The sequence below is a fragment of the Galeopterus variegatus genome, unplaced genomic scaffold (genome assembly GCF_000696425.1).
Source record: "Galeopterus variegatus unplaced genomic scaffold, G_variegatus-3.0.2 Scaffold10493, whole genome shotgun sequence".
NCBI classification, from domain to species: Eukaryota; Metazoa; Chordata; class Mammalia; order Dermoptera; family Cynocephalidae; genus Galeopterus; species Galeopterus variegatus.
Window position 1 is genome coordinate 42,616 of NW_007736604.1, and position 19,797 is coordinate 62,412.

The 19,797-nt window shown below is 45.5% G+C and overlaps 1 protein-coding gene across 1 annotated transcript; it reads right to left on the minus strand.

Moving 5' to 3' along the window:
* Positions 1–9,481: 9,481 nt before the first annotated feature.
* ITIH6 (inter-alpha-trypsin inhibitor heavy chain family, member 6) lies at positions 9,482–17,815 on the minus strand (the record flags this gene model as incomplete). The annotated part of the gene is given in 12 exon segments (XM_008594265.1): positions 9,482–9,761; positions 9,763–9,899; positions 11,593–11,684; positions 11,845–11,880; positions 12,932–13,024; positions 15,022–15,865; positions 15,868–15,920; positions 15,923–16,083; positions 16,085–16,781; positions 16,784–17,062; positions 17,619–17,645; positions 17,683–17,815. Coding segments are annotated over 12 exon segments (2,832 nt in total), but the record flags the coding sequence as incomplete, so codon positions are not given.
* Positions 17,816–19,797: the final 1,982 nt, after the last annotated feature.

Consider the following 19,797-nt stretch of genomic DNA (forward strand, 5'->3'; position numbering starts at 1 on the left):
AAATAAAAGAGGTCCAAACCCTCTTGTTTCTAGAACCATGGGAACTGAACCCACTCCTAAAAACTCAAAACTCTCCGTGCTACCTATTGCACCATATCCTACAGTAAGGTCAGCTAAACAAGCTATCAGACCCATACCGCAAAAATGTTGGTTCACATCCTTCCCATACTAATTAACCCCATAACCCTTCTTATTATCCTCATGACCCTACTCACAAGCACCATACTCACAATACTAAGCTCCCACTGGTTAATAATGTGAACTGGCCTAGAAATAAATATGCTTGCCTTTATTCCCACTCTAATAAAAAAAACAAACCCACAGTCAACAGAAGCAGGCACCAAATACTTTCTCACACAAGCAACAGCATCCATTCTCCTAATAATAGCTGTCGTAATCAACACAACAGACTCAGGACAACGAACAGTCAGAAACATAAACAACCCCTTAGCAACCACACTATTAACATTAGCACTAATCATAAAACTAGGCTTATCCCCCTTTCACTTCTGAGTTTCAGAAGTAGCACAAGGAATCCCTCTAACATCAGGCATAATCTTACTAACATGACAGAAACTAGCCCCTGTCTCACTTATATTCCAAATATCACCACTACTTGACCCCCACATCACCCTAACCACCGCCATCCTATCCATCCTAGTAGGAAGATGAGGAACACAACTACGAAAAATCATGGCCTACTCATCAATCACACACATGGGTTGGACAATGGCCATGCTTGCCTACAACCCCTGAACCATAATCCTGAACCTACTGATCTACATCATACTTACACTCACCATCTTCACCCTACTCAACCTCAACATAAACCACACGATCTCCTCTCTAGCACTCCTATGAAACAAAACACCACTAATCACCCCCACAATCCTCCTAACATTACTATCACTAGGAGGACTCCCCCCACTAACAGGATTCTTACCCAGATGAGTTATCATCCAAGAAACGGTAAAAAATAGCAACATTGCCCTACCTACATTCATAGCCATCACAATACTACTCAACTTATACTTCTACATACGACTGATCTATTCCATGGCACTCACCACATTCCCAGTGACTGACACAAAAACAAAATGATAACTCAAAAACACAAAATGAACATTCCTCCTACCAACATTGGTAATACTATCAACACTCCTCCTCTCTCTTGCACCAATCTCCTCCACCTTAAACTAGAAATTTAGCTTAAACAGACCAAGAGCCTTCAAAACCCTCAGCAAGTATCCCCACTTAATTTCTGACCTAACGACTGCAAGACTTCACCCTACATCAACTGAATGAAAATCAATTACTTTAAGCCCTTACTAGACTGATGGGCTCCAACTCCACGAAAAATTAGTTAACAGCTAATTACCCTAAACAACTGGCTTCAATCTACTTCTCCCACCTCCAGGAAAAAAAGGCAGGAGAAGCCCCGGCAGAATTGAAGCTGCTCTTCTGAATTTGCAATTCAACGTGATAAATCACCTCAAGGCTTGATGAGGGAGGGACCTACCCCCGTGCTTAGATTTACAGTCTAACGCTTACTCAGCCACCTCACCCTATACCCATGTTCATTAATCGTTGATTATTCTCAACAAACCATAAAGAGATTGGCACGCTCTACCTTCTATTTGGTGCCTGAGCCGGCATAGTGGGGACAGCCCTAAGCCTCCTTATCCGAACTGAATTGGGACAACCCGGGGCCTTCCTCGGCGACGACCAAATCTATAATGTTGTCGTAACCGCCCACGCATTCGTAATAATCTTTTTTATAGTTATGCCAATCATGATTGGAGGTTTCGGCAACTGACTAATCCCTCTTATGATCGGGGGCTTCGGCAACTGGCTAGTCCCCCTTATGATTGGAGCCCCGACATGGCATTCTCTCGAATGAATAACATAAGCTTTTGACTTCTCCCCCATCATTCCTACTCCTAGTCGCCTCCTCAATAGTAGAAGCTGGCGCTGGGACAGGCTGAACCATCTACCAACCCTTGGCTGGAAACCTAGCCCACACCAGAGCCTCCGTAGATCTTACAATTTTCTCCCTACACCTGACAGGTATCTCCTGCAGGTATCTCCTCCATCCTAGGGGCAATCAACTTCATCACTACCATTATCAACATAAAACCACCAGCAATATCTCAATACCACCACCCCCCCCATTCGTGTGATCAGTACTAATCACAGCCGTCCTCCTACTCCTGTCCCTCCCCGTCCTAGCTGCCGGTATTACCAATGCTACTAACAGACTAAAACCTAAACACTACATTCTTCGACCCTGCAGGAGGAGGGGACCCTGTCCCGTATCAACATCCCAAAGTCTATATTCTCATTCTCCCCGGCTTCGGAATAATCTCCCATATCATAATCTATTACTCAGGTAAAAAAAGAACCATTTGGATATATAGGAATAGTTTGAGCTATGATATCCGTTGGCTTCTTGGGCTTCATCATCTGAGCCCACCATATATTCACAGTAGGAATGGACGTAGACACCCGAGCCTACTTTACATCAGCCACCATAATTATTGCAATTCCCACAGGCATGAAAGTATTCAGCTGACTGGCCACACTGCATGGAGGTAATATCAAACGGTCTCCCGCTATACTATGAGCCCTAGGCTTCATCTTCCTATTCACAGTGGAGGCCTGACAGGGATGGTATTAGTCAACTCATCACTAGTCATTGTCCTCCACCACACATACTAAGTAGTAGCACACTTCCACTATGTACTATCTATGGGGGCAGTATTCGCCATTATAGGAGGCTTTGTCCACTGATTCCCCCTATTTTCAGGCTATACTTTCAACACCACTTGAGCCGAAATCCACTTTATAATTATATTCGTTAGTGTAAACCTAACATTCTTCCCACAACACTTCCTTGACCTATCAGGAATACCATGACGATACTCCTACCACTCTGATGCGTACACTGCATGAAATACGGTATCCTCCATAGGATCATTCATCTCCCTAACAGCAGTTATACTAATAATTTTCATGATCTGAGAAGCTTTTGCCTCAAAATGAGAAGTCTCAACGGTAGAACTCCTTACCACAAACCTAGAATGACTGCATGGCTGCCCTCCTGCCCACCACACATTTGAAGAGCCCACATACATGAAAGCTCAATGAGAAAGTGAGGAATTGAACCCTCAAGAATGGTTTCAAGCCAAACCTATAGCCTCTCTAACTTTCTCAACAAGCAAGACTTGGTAAAAATATTATGTAACTTTGTCAAGGTTAACTTATAGGTTCGAACCCTTTATATCTTTATGGCATACCCACTGCAGCTAGGACTCCAAGATGCCACTTCCCCTGTCATAGAAGAACTACTACACTTTCATGACCACACCCTAATAATCGTATTCCTAATCAGCTCCTTAGTCCTCTATATCATCTCCCTAGTATTAACTACAAAACTCACCCACACAAACACCATAGGTGCTCAAGAAGTAGAAACCGTATGAACAATTCTACCCACCATTATTCTCATCTTAATTGCCCTCCCCTCATTATGAATCCTATATATAACAGATGAAATTAACAACCCTCTCCCTGACCGTCAAAACCATGGGCCACCAATGATACTGAAGCTACGAGTATACAGACTATGAAGACCTAAACTTCGACTCATATATGATCCCCACCCCCGACCTAAAACCAGGGGCACTCTGACTTCTAGAAGTGGGCAACCGAGTGCTACTCCCAGTAGAAATCTCAATCTGCATGCTAATTTCACCCGAAGACATACTACACTCAGGAACCGTACCCTCGCTAGGCCTAAAAACAGATGCAATCCCAGGATGCCTAAATCAGGCAACCCTAACAGCCACACGACCAGGCCTATTCTATGGACAATGCTCAGAAATCTGTGGTTCAAATCACAGCTTCATGCCTATCATACTTGCACTAGTTCCACTCAAACAGTTCGAGGACTGATCAACCTCAATGCTATAACCACATTGTGAAGCTAAACAGCATTAACCTTTTAAGTTAAATAATGGAAACATCAACCTTCCCACAATAAAATGCCACAACTAGACACCTCGACATGACTCACTACTATTACCTCCATGATCTTAATTCTCTTCATCGTACTTCAACTAAAATTCTCAAAATTAACATACCCCTCTGACCCTGCAGAAAAAACCATTAAAATATCAAATGACATAAACCCCTAAGAAAAAAAATGAATGAAAATCTATTTGCCTCTTTCATTACCTCTACCCTAATAGGAATAACCATCATAACCTCATTATCCTTCTGCCCAATGTAATATACCCCTCCCCCCTCACCTCATCAACAACCGCTTAACTTCTCTACAAAAATGATTGGTCCAACTCATCTTAAAACAACTAATAACAATCCACAATACCAAAGGGCGAGCGAGATCCCTAATATTAATTTCACTAATCCTATTTATTGGCTCGAAAAACCTCCTTGGACTACTACCCCACTCATTTACACCAACCACCCAACTATCTCTAAACCTAGGTATGGCGATCCCCTTATGAGCCGGAACAGTAATCACAGGTCTCCACCACAAAACAAAAACATCCCTAGCCCATTTCCTACCACAAGGAACACCTACTCTCCTCATTCCAATACTTGAAATCATCGAGACCATTAGCCTCTTCATCCAATGACTGTTTGTCCCAGTCTGTGTGTTCCAGTGTTTGGGTATGTTACAGTGTCCGTTGATCAACACCATGACACTCAGACACTGGAGCACAAAGACACTAGGATACACATATGCTTGGGTTTGTGTGTCCCAGTCAATGTGTCCCATTGTCTATGTATCCTAATGCCTGTTTCTCAGTGTCCGTGCATCCCATTTTCTATATGTCCCAGTGTTGTGTATTTCCCAATGACTGTATATCCAACTGTCTGTGTGTCTTGGTGTCTCTGTAAGTCCAAGTGTCCGTGTATCTCAGTTTCTGTGTCCCAGTGCCTGTGTACCCCAGTGTCTGTATGCCTTATTATTTGTGCATCCCAAAGCCTGTCTCCTAGTGTCTGTGTATCACAGAATCTGTGAATGTCTCAGTGTTGGTGTGTCCCAATGTCTGTGTAACCTGTGTGTGTGCACTAACATCTGTGTGTCCCAGTGTCTGCACACCACTGCCTATTTGCCCCAGTGACTGAATGTCTTAATGACTGTACGTCTCCATGTCTCTGCATATTTGTGTGTCTATGTGACTTAAGGGCTATGTGTCTCAGTGTCTACGTACTACAGTGTCTGTGTATGCCAATTTTTCTTTATCTCTGTAAATGAGTGTATTAATGCTGGTGTGCCCCCAGTGTCTGTGTGTCAGTGTCAGCACATTTGTTGTGTATTTGAGTTTCAGTGTTTCTGTGTGCCTCAGTGTCTGTATCCCAGTCTTTGTATGCCCTAATGTTTTTGTACTAGTGTCTGTGTGTCTCAATGTCTTTGAAAAGAGTGTCTATATGTCTCAATGTCTATGTGTCCTAGTGTCTGTGCATGTCCCAATGCTGTATGTTCCAGTCAGTGTCTGTGTCAATGTCTGTATGTCCCAGTATTTTTGTGTCCTACTGTCTGTGTGTCTCAGGGTCTGTGTATCCCAGTGTTTGTGTGTCCTAGCATCTTTATGCCTAAGAGTCTGTGCATCCTGATAGGTGTATGTGACAGTGTCTTTATGTCCCAGAATCTGTGTGTGTCCCAATGAATGCATATTCCTATGCCTGTATTTCTTTCTTTTGTATTTCTATTTATTTTATTTTATTTTATTGGTTATGAATATTCATGAGATACAAAGCTGATTGTCGCCCCTCATGCCCATGATGTGGGGGCCAGATTCATACTGGCAGCATAGTGTTTATGTCAAAGTGTCCATGTTCCTCAGATTCTGTGTGTTCCAGTGCCTATGTATATACTTAAGAGTGTATATAGCCCACTGTTTGTGTGTCCCACTATCTGCTTGTCTCATTGGCTGTGAGTCACAATGTCTGTGTATTTCTCAGTGACCATTTGCACTTGGGTCTTTGTGTCCCAGTGCCTGTGTGTCTCTGGGTCTGAACATGTCAGTCTCTGTGTTTTTCATTATCAGCATGCCCCAATGTCAGTATGTTGTACTGTGTCTCTCAGCTTCAGTTTCTGTGTGCCTCCATCTCTGCATCCTAGTGTCTGTGTGTTTCCACATCTGTGTATGCCAGTCTCTGTATGTCCCAAAGTCTATGTGTTCCAGATGTATATGTTGATTTAAGCCCATGTGTTTAAGTGGAAGTGTCTCCGTAACCCAGTGTCTCTATATATCACTGTCAATGAATCCCAGTGTTTGTGTGTCTCTGGGTCTGCATATGTTTCAGTGTCTGTGCTTCTCAGTGTTGGTGTATCCCACTGTCTGTGCATTATAGTGACAGCATGTTACATTGTGTCTCTAGTTTCAGTAATTCCATGTGCCTCTGTATCCCTGTCTCTCTATGTACCAGTATCAGTCATATGTGTGTGTGTGTATGTGTGTGTCCAACTGTCTGTATGCCTCAGTGTTTGTGTATCCCAGTGTTTTTCATCCCAGCATCTGTATGTCTCAGTGTCTGGAGTGCCAATGTCTGTGTATCTCAGTGTCTGTGTATACCCCAATATCTGTATGTCTCAGATTCTGTATATCCCATTTTCTGTTTACACTTCTTTCTATAGATCCTAGTGACTGTGTGTCCCAGAGTAAGCATGTCACAGTGTGTCTATTTGTTTCAGTGTTTTTATGTGCTTTGGTGTCTGTACCCCAGTTTCTGTGTACATATCTCAACATCTGTATGTCCTAGTGTCTGAATATATTCCAGTGTCTATATGCCCCAGTTTCTGATTACCCCCAGAGTTTGTGTGTTCCAGTAACTGTGTGCTGCAATGTCTGTATGTGTCAATCTGTGTGTCTCAGTGTCTGTATGTCTCAGTGGTTGTTTGTTTCAGTGTCTGTGCTAAAGTGTCTCTTTCCCAGTGTCTGAGTGTCCCAGTGACTGTCTCCTACAGGGTCTCTGTACATCCAAGTGTCTGTGTGTCAGAGGTTGTGTCCTAGTGACTATATACCCCAGTGTCTGTGTACCTCAATGTCTATAAGTTTCAATTCCTGTTTTTACTCCTGACTGTGCACCAGTGTCTGTGTGTCCCAGGGTCTACGGGTCTCAGTGTCTACTCTCGGTGTTGGTGTGTCCCAATGTCACAGTGTCTGTAGATCACAGACTCTGTACTCTAATGCCTGGTTGTCCCAGTGTCTGTTTATGTCCTAATGACTGTATGTTCCAGTGTGTGTGTGTCTTGGTGTCTGTTTATGTCTCAGTATCTGTGTTCCTCAGTTTCTATATGTCCCAGTGTTTGTGTACCCTGGTGATTATTTGTATGTTGCATTGTGTCTTAGAGTTTCAGTGTTTCTCTGTACCTCCCTAGTGTCTGTGTGTCACAATGTCCGTTTGTCCCAGTGTCTGTAAGGCCCAGTTCCATGCAGTCCTGTGTGTATATGTGCTACTGTCTGCATATGCCTTAATGACTGTGTGTCCCAGTGCTAGTGTACCTCTATGTATGTATATTCCAGTTTGCTTGTTCCACTATTTGTGAGTCCCAGTGTCTGTGTGTCTCAGTGTTTTTTATGTCCTTGTGTCTGTGTGCCTCATTGTCTGTTGACCCAGTGTCAGCATGTTTCTGTGGCTCTGAGCTTCAGTTTTTGTGTGCTTCAGTCTCTGTACCTCAGTTTCCATGTGTCCCAGTGTGTGTTTGTGTGTGTGTGTGTGTCCCAGGCTCTGTGTGTCCCTCTGTCTGTGTAACCTAGTGTCTGTGTACCAGTGTCTGGTCCCATTGTCTCTGTGTTCCAGTGTTCCTTTGTGTTCTGATATCTGTTCTAATGTGTATGTGTGTTAAGTATTTGTATGTGCTACTGTTTCAAGGGTTGTCTATGTTTCCAAATGGCTGTATGCATCTTAATATCTGTATGGCAAGTGTCTGGCTGTGTTCCAGTGTCTACGTATTTCAGTTTTCCAAGGTTTATGTGTCCCATGTCTCTGTGTTCTGATGTCTATGATTTCCATTGTATATTGTGGCCCGGTATCTGTGTGTCTCTGGTTCTCTGTAAGTCTGAGTTTCTTTTTTTTTTTTTTTCCGTCTTTTTTCGTGACCGGCAACGGAATCGCAACCCTCAGTGTTGCGCCCGCACCGTGCTCAACCAGTGAGCGGACCGGTCACCATATGGGATCTGAACCCTCGGCGGGAGCGCCGCCACGCTCCCAAGCGCCGCACTCTACCAAGTGCGTCACCGGGCCGGCCTGTAAGTCTGAGTTTCTGTGTCTCATTCTTTATGTACCACTATGTCATACATCCTATTAGTTTTCATGTTTCAGTGTCTCTAGATCCCCATCTCTGGGTGTCCTTGAATCTCTGTGTTCCTTTGCTTCTGTCCTTGTCTCTGTATGTCCCTGATCTCTGTGTTTCAGTGTCTGTGCATCCTTGTCCTTATATATACTTGAGTTTTTGTATATCCTGAGCATCTGTTCTAGTGTTTGTGTCTCCTTGGATCTCTGTGTCCAAGTGTCAGGGCATCCAATGAGCCTCTGTGTTCAAGTATTAGTGTGTCCCTTTTCCTGTATGTTGTTGAGTTTTTGTGTGCTCCTGATCCTTTACATGTCCCTGCATCTTCGTGTGTCCTTGAATTTCTGTGCATCCCTAAGTCTGTGTGTCCCTGAGTCTTTGCATGTGACCTCATATCTGTGCAACTCTATGTCTGGGTGCCCATTAGCCTCTGTGTTCCAGTGTCTGTGTGTTCATGAATCTGCATGTGCCTCCATCCATGTGCCTTGTGTTAGTGAGTACCTGAGTCTGTGCATCTCTGAAACTCTGCTCTCTGCTCTCTGTGTCTGTGTCTCTGTTTGTGTTTTGGTATTTATCCTTTTCTTCATCTATTTTCTCCAGCTGTTGTCAATCTCAGTTCTGCCAGTGTCTCCTGACCTACCCATCTGGCTTCCTGCAATTCCCCTTCATAGTAGCCTCCAGCAGGATCATTGTAATACCTAGATCTGATTGTGTCTTTCCTCTGCTTATAACCTTTCATGGCTCCCCATTGCCTTCAGGATAAAGCCAAATTCCTCATTTTTGCATTCAACTCTGACCACTCTAGTGCCACCTTCACCAACCTCCATTCCTTTCCTCCGCACTCTTGCTCAGCCTTCTAGACTCAGCATGAGTGGGTCTCCCTCATCCAGGAGGCCTTTATTGAGCTCCGAGGCTGGGTGAGGTTCCATACCCTGGGTTCCTCTAGCTCCCTGGGCTGCTTTCTGTCCAATGCTGATCCCTCCTTGTGATCACTATCATGTTTGGGTTTGCCCTCTCCCCAGACCAGGAACTACCCAGGGGCAGAGCCTGCCTGGCTCTGATTCCTCTCAGTGGTTGGGGGTATGAGGTACTGGAGGCTCACTGGCCTTTCACCCTGGCAGGGTTGATCTTGGAGCTGGTATTCCCTGCCTCCTCTCAGCCCCCAAAATACTTACCCATCAGGCCATGGGCTGAGGGGCTGAGGCCCAAGCCACTGGCCATGTGGAACCCCAGGTGAGATAGTTGCAGGGTTCTGGGGTGCCTGTAGCACTGCCAGAGGACTAGTAATTCAAGGTGGGGCCCAAGGCAGAGGGTGAGGCAGGGTGAATCAACCACATGGAGCTCCAGCTGGGGTCTCTTCAGCAGGGCAGGCTGGTCCCAGGACAGGCACAAGGTACACTCACCTCACACAGATATGGAACTACAGCTGATGATGAGTGTAGGCCCAGGGTCTGTCTGCAGTGATTGTGATGATCTGAAAGTAGGTGTGCATCTGGTCTTCGTGGCCTGGTCTTGGTGGTGCCCCAAACAGCCGCCCACTCACATGCAGCTCTGGAGGGAGAGGAGTGTGGGCCTGGAATACAGGCTTTCACATGGTCATCCACATTGTTACCCACAGCATGGGCAGGGGTAAGGTCTGGGGGCCTAAGGTCCAGATGAAGCAGTGCAGGTTTGTGGCCAGATATAGAGGATATTGACTAAGAAGTTATTAATGAGATAGAAATAAAACACATGTATTTTGCAGGACCAAAGTCCTTAGTTTAGGCCAAAGCCTGTAGCTTAGAAGGACAAAGCCTGTAGTTTAGAGGATTAAAGTCCTGTAGTTTAGGGGGCTGAAGCCCAACCCTTTAGGAAAACACGTACAAATGCTAATGTTAAGAAAGACCAGAAAACTTTCACAGGACCAAATCCTTTGACATAGGTAAGAGAATTGGAGCACAGCAAAAAGTGATTGCTCTGGGGGCAGTTGCCCTTGATGCAGTTAAACCTATATGCTGGGAAAGTATGTAAGCTATGATCTTCAAGGATATTTTACTAGATTAGTTAGAACCTGGGGGATGTTCCACATGTTGCCCTAAGCTGTTTCTTTGAGTTTCTTGGGGAGTTAAGTGCTTTGGTGATTATCTCATTGTTTCTTTTTGTACATCACATAGCTTAGTTTTATGACTTCTTTTGGTGGTGGTAAATTGCTTGAACTATTTTAAACTACACCTGCTTAATGAAGATTGTCACATAACCAGTTTGTTTATGTTTTCACTATGATTGATTAACCATCTGTTTTTCTTCTGTAATTTTCTTGTCTTTACAATAAAAACTGAAGCAAAAACCGACTTGGGGCTGTGCCTGGGCTCTCCTCTCTTGAAGGAGTTTTCCCTTGGTGCAGTCCCTTTGGGCTTCTCATTGCTCTGAATACATGGGCTCTGAGTAATCTTTTGCATCTCTGTCATTCTGTAAGAGGTGACAGCTAGAGGGCTGGATCTTGAGAGAAAATGTTTCTACATGGTCCACTCGGCTGCTCCTTCCTGAGCACTGTGTGTGCGGGGGGTTGGGGGGCAACGCATGTGGTATGTGTGCACATGCTCACCCCTGTGTCACTGTTTGCATGTATATGTGTGTGTTTGCCTCTGAGCATGTAAATGTGTGTTTGCTTATGTTCATATGAGTATCTCTGGGCATAGGAGTGCATCTGCATGTTTGGAGCAGGTGATATGTTAGAGTATGTATGTTTATGTATGCCTCTGGATGTCTCAATGCAATAGTGTGTGTTGTGTGTGTCTGGCTTTGTGTTGGTATGCGCTGATGTGTATCTGGGTGTCAGTATGCATGCATCTTAATGTGTGTTGGTGGGTATTTCTGTGCATCAGTGTGTTTCACATGTTTAGAGTAGCACAGTGGGTTTGCCGCCTGTGTGTGTTGAATTCTTGGGAATTGGGATGAATCTAGGGGTATCAGAGCTTGTGTGTCTGAATATGGGCATGTATTGTGTGTTAGTGTGTGTCTGGGTGTATATTTGCATATGTGTATCTGGTGTGTATTTGTGTGAGTTTACTGCGTGTCCTGGGGTGTGTGTACCTGTGACTGTCTTGGTATTTATCTGAATGTATTTGCATGTGTTTTCATGTGTGTCTGGGTGTGTTCTTATGCTTTACTGTGTGTTAGTGAGGTGCACTGCTGTGTGTCTGGGGAATTGGTCCACAAATGTCTGTGGTGTTGACATGAGTTTATCTGGCTGTGTTGTATGGGGATGGAATCTTTGGGACTCTCACCTGCAGCAGGTCCCCTGGGCACCCATCCAGTGTAAAGAAGATCCTCTCGTCTGATCTTGGGATGCAGATCACAAAGTGGAGGTCACTATCCACTGCAAGGCAGGATATACAACTCTGAATTTATGGCCTGGAAAGAATGAGAGGGAGGAAAGGGAAGGGGAGAAGAGAGGAAGGGAAGAGAGCCCAACCCTAGTCCCAGTGCACAACCTGTCCTGTACTTAAGCAGGAGGGCCATGGGGGTGGCTGGCTTACCTGAGGATGAGAATGCAAAGATGCTTGGCAACATGCCTGCAAAGGAAAGGGGGCTACACTGGTGAGACACTGATCTATCACATTCGTAGGAACTTTGGGGCTCCCTGGCCTCTGAGTCACCACCCTCAGATAAGGGTCAAATTCTTGAGCTCAGCATTTAAGCCTTTTCTGAAGTCCAGCCCCTGGCTAGCTCTACAGTCTTTTCTCGATGCTCCAGTCCAACCGAACTGACTGTTCTTAGGAGTGCCCTGCTGTGTCTTGCTAGTCATCTTTTGTTCCTTTTTTTTCCTACTGCTTGAATGTTTTCCTTTCTCTTAACTACCAAGGATCAATTTCTAATTATCCTTCAAGGCCAGCTCAAATACTATTTTCTCTTGCTAAATTCTAAATAGCTCCCAATATTCTTTAGTGTACACACCCTGTAAAATCCCCAGAACTGTGAATATGATGAGATATCACTCCCATAAATAGGTTGTGTCATGTGGTCCTTTTGACCTTAATAAACGGAGATTACCCAGGTGGGCCTGACCTAACCACACGAACCCTTTAAATCTGGGTCTAGAGGTTGGAGACAGAGAAGTCAAAGAGATTTGAAGTGTGTGAAGGGTTTGACATGAGGGAGATGCTCCATAGCTGCCTTTGAAGATGGAGGTGGCCACTTGACAAGGAATGCAGGAGAATTCTAGGACCTGCTAGTGCCCCCAGGTGGCCATTAGGAGCTGAGAGACCCCCAGCCAACAGCCAGCAGGGAAACAAGGACCTCAATCCCACAAACACAAAACTGAATTCTGCTAACATCAGGAATGAGTGTGGAAGAGGATGTGAACTCAGTCTGACAGACACTGATTTCAGTGTTGTGAGATCCTGAGCAGAGAATCTGACTAACTTGCGTCTAGATTTCTGACCTACAGAACTGTGAGATTACTTTCGGGTGTTGTTTTAAGCTGCTAAATTTGTGGTAATTTGTTATGCAGCAATAGAAAACGAATACCTTGCCCCTCCTCTGGGCTCCCACAGTGTCAATGAAAATTCTAATTGAGTGGAAATGAAGGCTTAGGGATCTTTGCCAGGGGTGCTCCTTGCTCACCTTTTGCTAGCCTCACAGAACTTCCCTGAGATGCCATGCTGCCTCCAGCTCTTCCCAGGATCTCCTCAGAATCGCCATCCCAATGTAGACTTCCTGCTAAGCACAAAAGAAATAAGAGAAAGCTTTCACACTCCCAAGGCAAAGATGCTCTGTTGCCCACCAAAGGGCTCACCTTTCTGAACAGGAGAACTCTCACTGGCTTCCCAAACTGACCTGCCCATCTCCTGGACTGGGACCTTATACTCTCCACAGCTGCTTAGTCTTCCAAGCTCAGATATATTCAAAGTTCTTCCTTAAAGCATTGATATATTCATTCATCTATTCATTCATTCAGGCATCAGGGATACAGTGGAGAAAAAGACAGACATGGTTTCTGACCTGGTGAAGCTCATAGTTTAGTGGGGGAGGCAGACATGAATGAAATCATAATTACGAATGGTGATAAATGCTATATGAAAAAATAATGGAGTGGCTGAGGGAGTTACAGAGACCTGAAGTAGCCTGTGGGGGGAGGGTGGACAAGGAGATCTAAGCTAAGATCTAAGGAATGAGCTGGAGTTTGAGGGGCAATGAGGGGATGAGGGCAGTAGGAAGGGGCAGGTCAGGCATTTATCAAACAGAGGAGCAGCTTGGAAGAAGTCCCTGAATGGAGGTGGAGAGGAGGCCCATTGGAGGAGCAGAGAGAAGACCAGTGGGGCTGGAGTTCAGAGAGTGAGTGGCAGAGTGGGAGAAGGTGACGTCAGAGAGGTATGGGGTTGAGAGAAGACACTGCAGGGACTTGCAGGCTATGAAGAGGTCTTTGGACTTCATTCTAAGTGTGATGGGAAACCCTTGAGGGGGATTAAGTAGGAAAGGGACATGAAGTGATTTGTATCTTTAAAAGACCCATTTGGAGCTGACCCTGTGGCTCACTTGGGAGAGTGTGGTGCTGGGAGCGCCGAGGCCACAGGTTCGGATCCTATATAGGGATGGCCAGTGCACTCACTGGCTGAGCGTGGTGCAGACGATACTGTGCTGAGGGTTGCAATCCCCTTACTGGTCAAAAAAAAAAAAAAAAAAAAAAAAAAAAAGATCCCTTTGGCTGCTGGGAGAAAATGGCCTGTAGTAGGACAGGAGAGGAAGCAGAGAGTCCAGTGAGGAGGCTGGAATAGTTTTCTAGGTGAGACACAACGGTGGTTTGCCGTAGGACAGTGAAAGCTGGGGTAGTGAGATGTGAGTGGATTTGGGAAATGTATTTGAAATAACATTGCCAGGAATTGAGGATGGATTGGATATTGGGGGGGAGGGCAATAAGGTAGAGTGTGTCATGACTAAATTTGTATCCCTGTGACTTACTGCCACCTTCAACTGGTTCTAATCCTGCCCTATAAGGTCATCCAGGAAATGTCACTTCTTCTCCTAGGAAGGCAGAATCATGCAGTGGTGAAGCACATTCATTCTGGAACCAGACTGTATGGGTACAAATGTCTGACTTGCTGTGTGGCATTGAAAGAGTTACTTCACCTCTCTGCACTTTGGTTTCCCCATGTGTAACACTTAGATTTTAATGGTTTCTTGTGAGGCTTAAATGAGAGACTACAAGTACAATATATAGAACAGTACCTGACATAGGAAGAGCTCAAAAATGTAAACTATTATTATTTCATAGTCTTTGGGAAATTTCAAGATAATTGTCATCATCTTCCCAAATTCGTATCCTTTCTCATTAAGCAGGGCTGTTCACAGAGCTCACAAAAGCCAATCAGACCTGCCTTGCACAGGAATGTTCCAATTTATACTCCCACATCCCTCCCCTGCTTGGGAAGCATCAGCAATCCTCTTGTCAAACAAAGCAAATGTCAAAAGCTACAGCTTGGCCAGTTTCTGTTCAGGCTTCCCAGTCGTTAACATCCCTCCTGTCCCAAGGCCTTTAATTCTGTGCCTATGTATTTGAGGCCCAGAGAAGATAAGTAAGTAGTCCAAAGTCCCAAAGCAAGCACTCAAGCAGCTGTACTCGCACTAGAATCTGCAACAGGCCTGTAGACTCCCAGCTCCTGGTGCTCTATTCATACCTCTCCCACATGGATCAACCTCTTGCCCATGGCACTCACCATCTTTGTCAGGAGTGAGGAAGGTATAGAAAGCTGGTGGGTTCAAGGACTCCATGAACTTGTACTCCACCATTAACTCAGACAGCAGCTCAAGCTCCTCAGGGAGAAGGAGCAGACTGATGGCCTCAAGGAGGGTGCTAGAAGGCAGCAAGATTGGCAGGTTTGGAGGGCTGCCTTCTGCCATAGGCCTGGAGCTGTTGGGTAGGCCCATCGTTGGGACTCCTGGCACAGATGGTCCCAGAACTTGCCTGGTGCTCTGGGGTCCCAGCAGCAGGTCTTGCAGATACCAGAACCTTCCAGTGGGTAGCAGAGAGGGCAGGGTGAGAGTAAAGGGAGTTTGGAGGGGTTCCCCAAGGTCAGAGGTGATCATGGTACTGCTGGGACCTGTGGGACTTGAGACTGTGTTTGGGAATGTGCTTAGGCTCTGAGGAGGTGGAGGCCTGGGTCTTGCAGGTCTAGGGGGTAGTGGGGTTTTGGGTGTATGGGAGATTAAGGTCCCAGGCTTGGAATGTGATAAGAGTGTGGAAGTTTGGTGAGGTTGGATACTAGGTTTAAGAGATGATGGGATTTTAGGGGTCCTGGGTAAGAGAGCCCCAGGTCTGAGGTGTGGCATGTTGTTTGGGATCTTGGGATCAGGAACCCTAGGACTGGTGTGTGTTGGGTGTTTGGGGATCTGTCCTGTGGAGACTCTAGGTCTGGGCTGTGGCAAGCTTTTGGGTGACTGTGATGTGTGTACCCTGGGTTGAGGGTGTGATGAGGCCTTCAGTTTAGGTTGTGATGGAGCACCGGGTTTGGAATGCAGTAGAGTAACATGTTTCATAGTGCCAGCTTTTGGCTGGGCTGGGTTAGGGTGCTAGGATTCAGTGGTAGTATTTACATCTTGGCATTCATAGGTAATATGGATTCTGGTGTGATAGAGTGCTGGGATTTGGAGGCAATAGAGCACCAGAATTTGAGGGCACAAGGGCAGCAGGTTTTGTCTTGAGAGTTGGCTGGGCCAAAGTGCCAGAATCCTGTTGTGCTGGAGTTTGGGGCTTTGGGGTTGATAGAGCCCCGACCTGTCTCCTTGGAATTGGGCATCTTCTTTGTAGATGCAGTAGTAATTGAGGATAAGTAGAACTTTGGTTTTGCAGGCCTTGATCTGGGGGAGACCTTGGGCACCAGGGCTGGCTGGGCTACACCTGCCCCTAAGCCATGCCTGCTGCTGGATGAGGGCATGATGGTGCGCGGTCCAGCTGTGGTGGAGGTCTGTCTCTTGGCCTCCTCACTGGCCTCCTTGGGCTGCACCATGACCAGTGAAGTCAAAGGTGTGCCAAAGTTGTATTCAAGGGACAGGTTGAGGACTTTGGCAGCCAGCAGGTGGCGAGTGGTGGTGTCACAGGCTTGGAAGTGTGCTTCCAGCCACTCTCCAATGGTGACATAGCCCCAGAGGTGGTGGATGAAGTGGGCCACATTATGGACTGGCTCTCATGGGCAACCAAAGGCCTTCTGGCTGCTGTTGGTGTCCCCTTCACTGTGATGAGCCACAAGAAGCTGACCCTTGGGGCCACGGGCTGCCAGGTGGACTCCCAGCTCCTGCTTGCCTGGCTTCACCTAGCCTGGCACAACTAGTTCTGAGACACCAAAGTAGTTGGGAAAAAGGGCCCAAGGGGAGGCCCCAACCAAGCTGCCCAGGTAGTCCAGATGCATGTCTGCCAGCAGAGGCATGGAGATCTCCTCACAGAGGCCTCCCAGCTGTAGGGCTGCATTGGTGTCCTCTATATGCACTGGGCTGCTTCCCGGTTCTCCAGGGACAGACGATGCAACAGTAGGAAGTCAGCATCATCTCCAAAGGCCAAACTGAAAAGGGATGCCCTGTGGCCCAGCACCTGACGGACATGGGAGAGGATCACACTGGGGGTGGTCATGCTGGCTGTGGGCTCCCCATCTGTCAGAAAGATGATAAGAGGGATCCTCCCCTCACTGGAGACCCTCCCAGGCTCCTGGTTGCTATGGTTCAGCACTGAAGCAGCTGCCAGCAAAGCTGCATTGATGTCAGTCCCTAATTGGGCAGCAGACTGTGAGACCATCTTCTCTGGTCACTTCTACCCCCATTACAGACACACTGAGTACCTCACCAACCCCTCAGGCTCTGTCACATCTCTTCATCTTTGCTCAGGCTGTTTCTGCTGCTGCTTCTTTCCGACTCCCCTGCCCCCAGCCAGGCTCCCTGAGATCTAATGGTTGGGACCACATGTCCTTGGCTGTTATCACTCCCTGTCTCAGACTGTTCTTTGCCTGTTTCCCAGGGGGATGTCTCATTCCCTGCTGAGACTAGCAGCTACCCAAGGATAACACCTGTACCTTCTTGCCACAGGGGGCCCAAAGAGAAATGTGCTCTAAGACACATGGAAAATCAGCTGTTATCTTTCCACAAGGAAAGGGAGATGAGAAGGGAACACAGAGGATAAAGGAACATACTTGCATTTGTGTAAAATGTAATAGTGATATTTCAGGCACTATGAGAGGTGAGGAGGATGGGAGAATGAAGAGAGGGCTTCAGGCATTTCCCACATCACCATAGCCTGCCCATTTGGGTGGGTAGGTCTAACACTTACAACCATCAGCTTCCATGCAACCCAGCACTGTGTTGCACCGTGATGCAGTTCAGTTCCGTGGCACTGTGGACATTCTGGATAGTGGCCTGGATTGAGCCTCCAGCTTTCCAGACACTAACCGTGTCAGAAAAGGAGATGATGTTGAAGTAGTCGTTGATCCGCAGGTCACTGAGAATCACATTCATGGCCTTTTTAGTCTGCGGGATATGGATGAAGTGAAGGAGATGAAATAAGACTTGAGGTACATCAGATTGAAAGGATTTTTCTATACAAGGCACTAAGGTGTTGTATGGTTGTAAGACCCCCTACACTTGGATTCTCAGGTCAAAATGCTTTATGGGGGCCGGCCCCGTGGCTCACTTAGGAGAGTGCGGCACTGGGAGTGCTGAGGCCGTGGATTTGGATCCTATATAGGGATGGCCAGTGGGCTCACTAGTTGAGCATGGTGCAGACCACACCGTGCTCAGGGTTGCAATCCCCTTACTGGTCAAAAAAAAAAAAATGCTTTATGGGCTCCATGGTCCCAGGCCTAGAACTGCACTGTTCAATATGGTAGCCACATATTTAAATTTAAATGTAAATTAGTTAAAATTTAAAAAAATTAAAAATTAAAAAAATCAGTTCCTCACTTGCAGTAGCCACATTTCAAGTGTTCAAAAACCACAGGTGGCCAGTGGCTACTATATTAGACAGCTCCAAACTTCAGAACATTTCCATCAGGAAAGTTCTGTTGGAACCTGAATTGAGCTCCTAGTCCAGAGAGAAACCAGACAATTAAAATAGCAATTACAATGAAGGAAAAAATAATTTTAAAAAAGAAAGTTCTGTTGGACAGCACTAGACTAGAAGGTTCAAGCTCTATGCTTTCAGAGCTCTAGAATCCATGTGTTCTATGGTTCCTGGGCTCCACAACCCAGGATTCAATGATTCTAGCACACTAAAGTTTAAGGGCTTTATTATTGCAGGCCTTTATAGCTGCTCTTAAATGACTTTGCATGCTTTGGTTCTACTCTAATATGCTCTTCTTCCTCACCCCCTGTTTCTTCCAGGCTAGTCATCTCACCAGCCCCAAGATAACTCAGATTCCCTCCCCCCTCCATAACTTTGCTCCTGTTGTGCCCTTTAGATAACATACCCCACCATTTTCTTTTATTTATTCATATCTTCACTGTTATTTCAGTTGTTCCTTCTCTGGAAAGCCCTTCTTTGACTTTCATACCCTGACCTTTGCCCTTCTCACCCATATATTCTCTGTCCCAGACTGTTTGCTGACTGTCCTATGTAGAATATTTTTACTCTCTATCCAGATATTGAGCCCTCTGAGGACAGGGCTTAGAATGCTTTTTCTTCCTGTCTCCCTTCTCCATGACAATACTTAGCATAGGGCTAGGCACATAGGAGGCTCAGGGAACAGGGCTTGTAGGTTATAGTACTACAAAACATTTGTAGGATACTTGCTATGTTCCAGGCACTATGCTAAATACTTTAGATGCATCAGCTCATTTAATCCTCACAGCAATTCAGTGAGGAAGATACCAAGTTCATTGGTGATGCTGTTCAGTTCAATTACGTCCTTACTGACTTTCTGCCTGCTGGATCTGTAAATTACTGGTAGAGGGGTGGTGAAGTCTCCTACTATGTTAGTGGATTCATCTATGTCTCCTACAAGTTCTATCAGTTTTCACCTCATGAATTTTGGTGCTCTGTTGTGTATTCTTAGAAAATCAGCCCCTTTATCACATATAATGCACCTGTTTATACCTGATAATTCCCTTGCTATGAAGTCCATTTTGTCACAAATTAATGTGGCTACATCTGCTTTCTTATGATTTGTGTTAGCATGGTATAAATTTCTTTATCCTTTTAATGTAAAAAAAAATGTTCAACTATACTACAATTTAAGTAATAAGCAAAATAAACAGCACCCATGTGAGCCAAACTTATTACTTTTGATCTTTCCGTGTCTTTATATTTGAAGTGAGATTTTGGAAACAACATGCAGTTGGGACTAGTATTATTCAAAATGATGGTCTATATCTTTTAATTAGTGTATTTAAACCATTAATGTTTAAAGTGTTTACTGATGTAGCTGGATCAATATATGCCATATTTGTAACTGCTTTCATGAACCACAAGAGACCCTAAATAGTCAAACAATATTAATCAAAAAGAACAATGC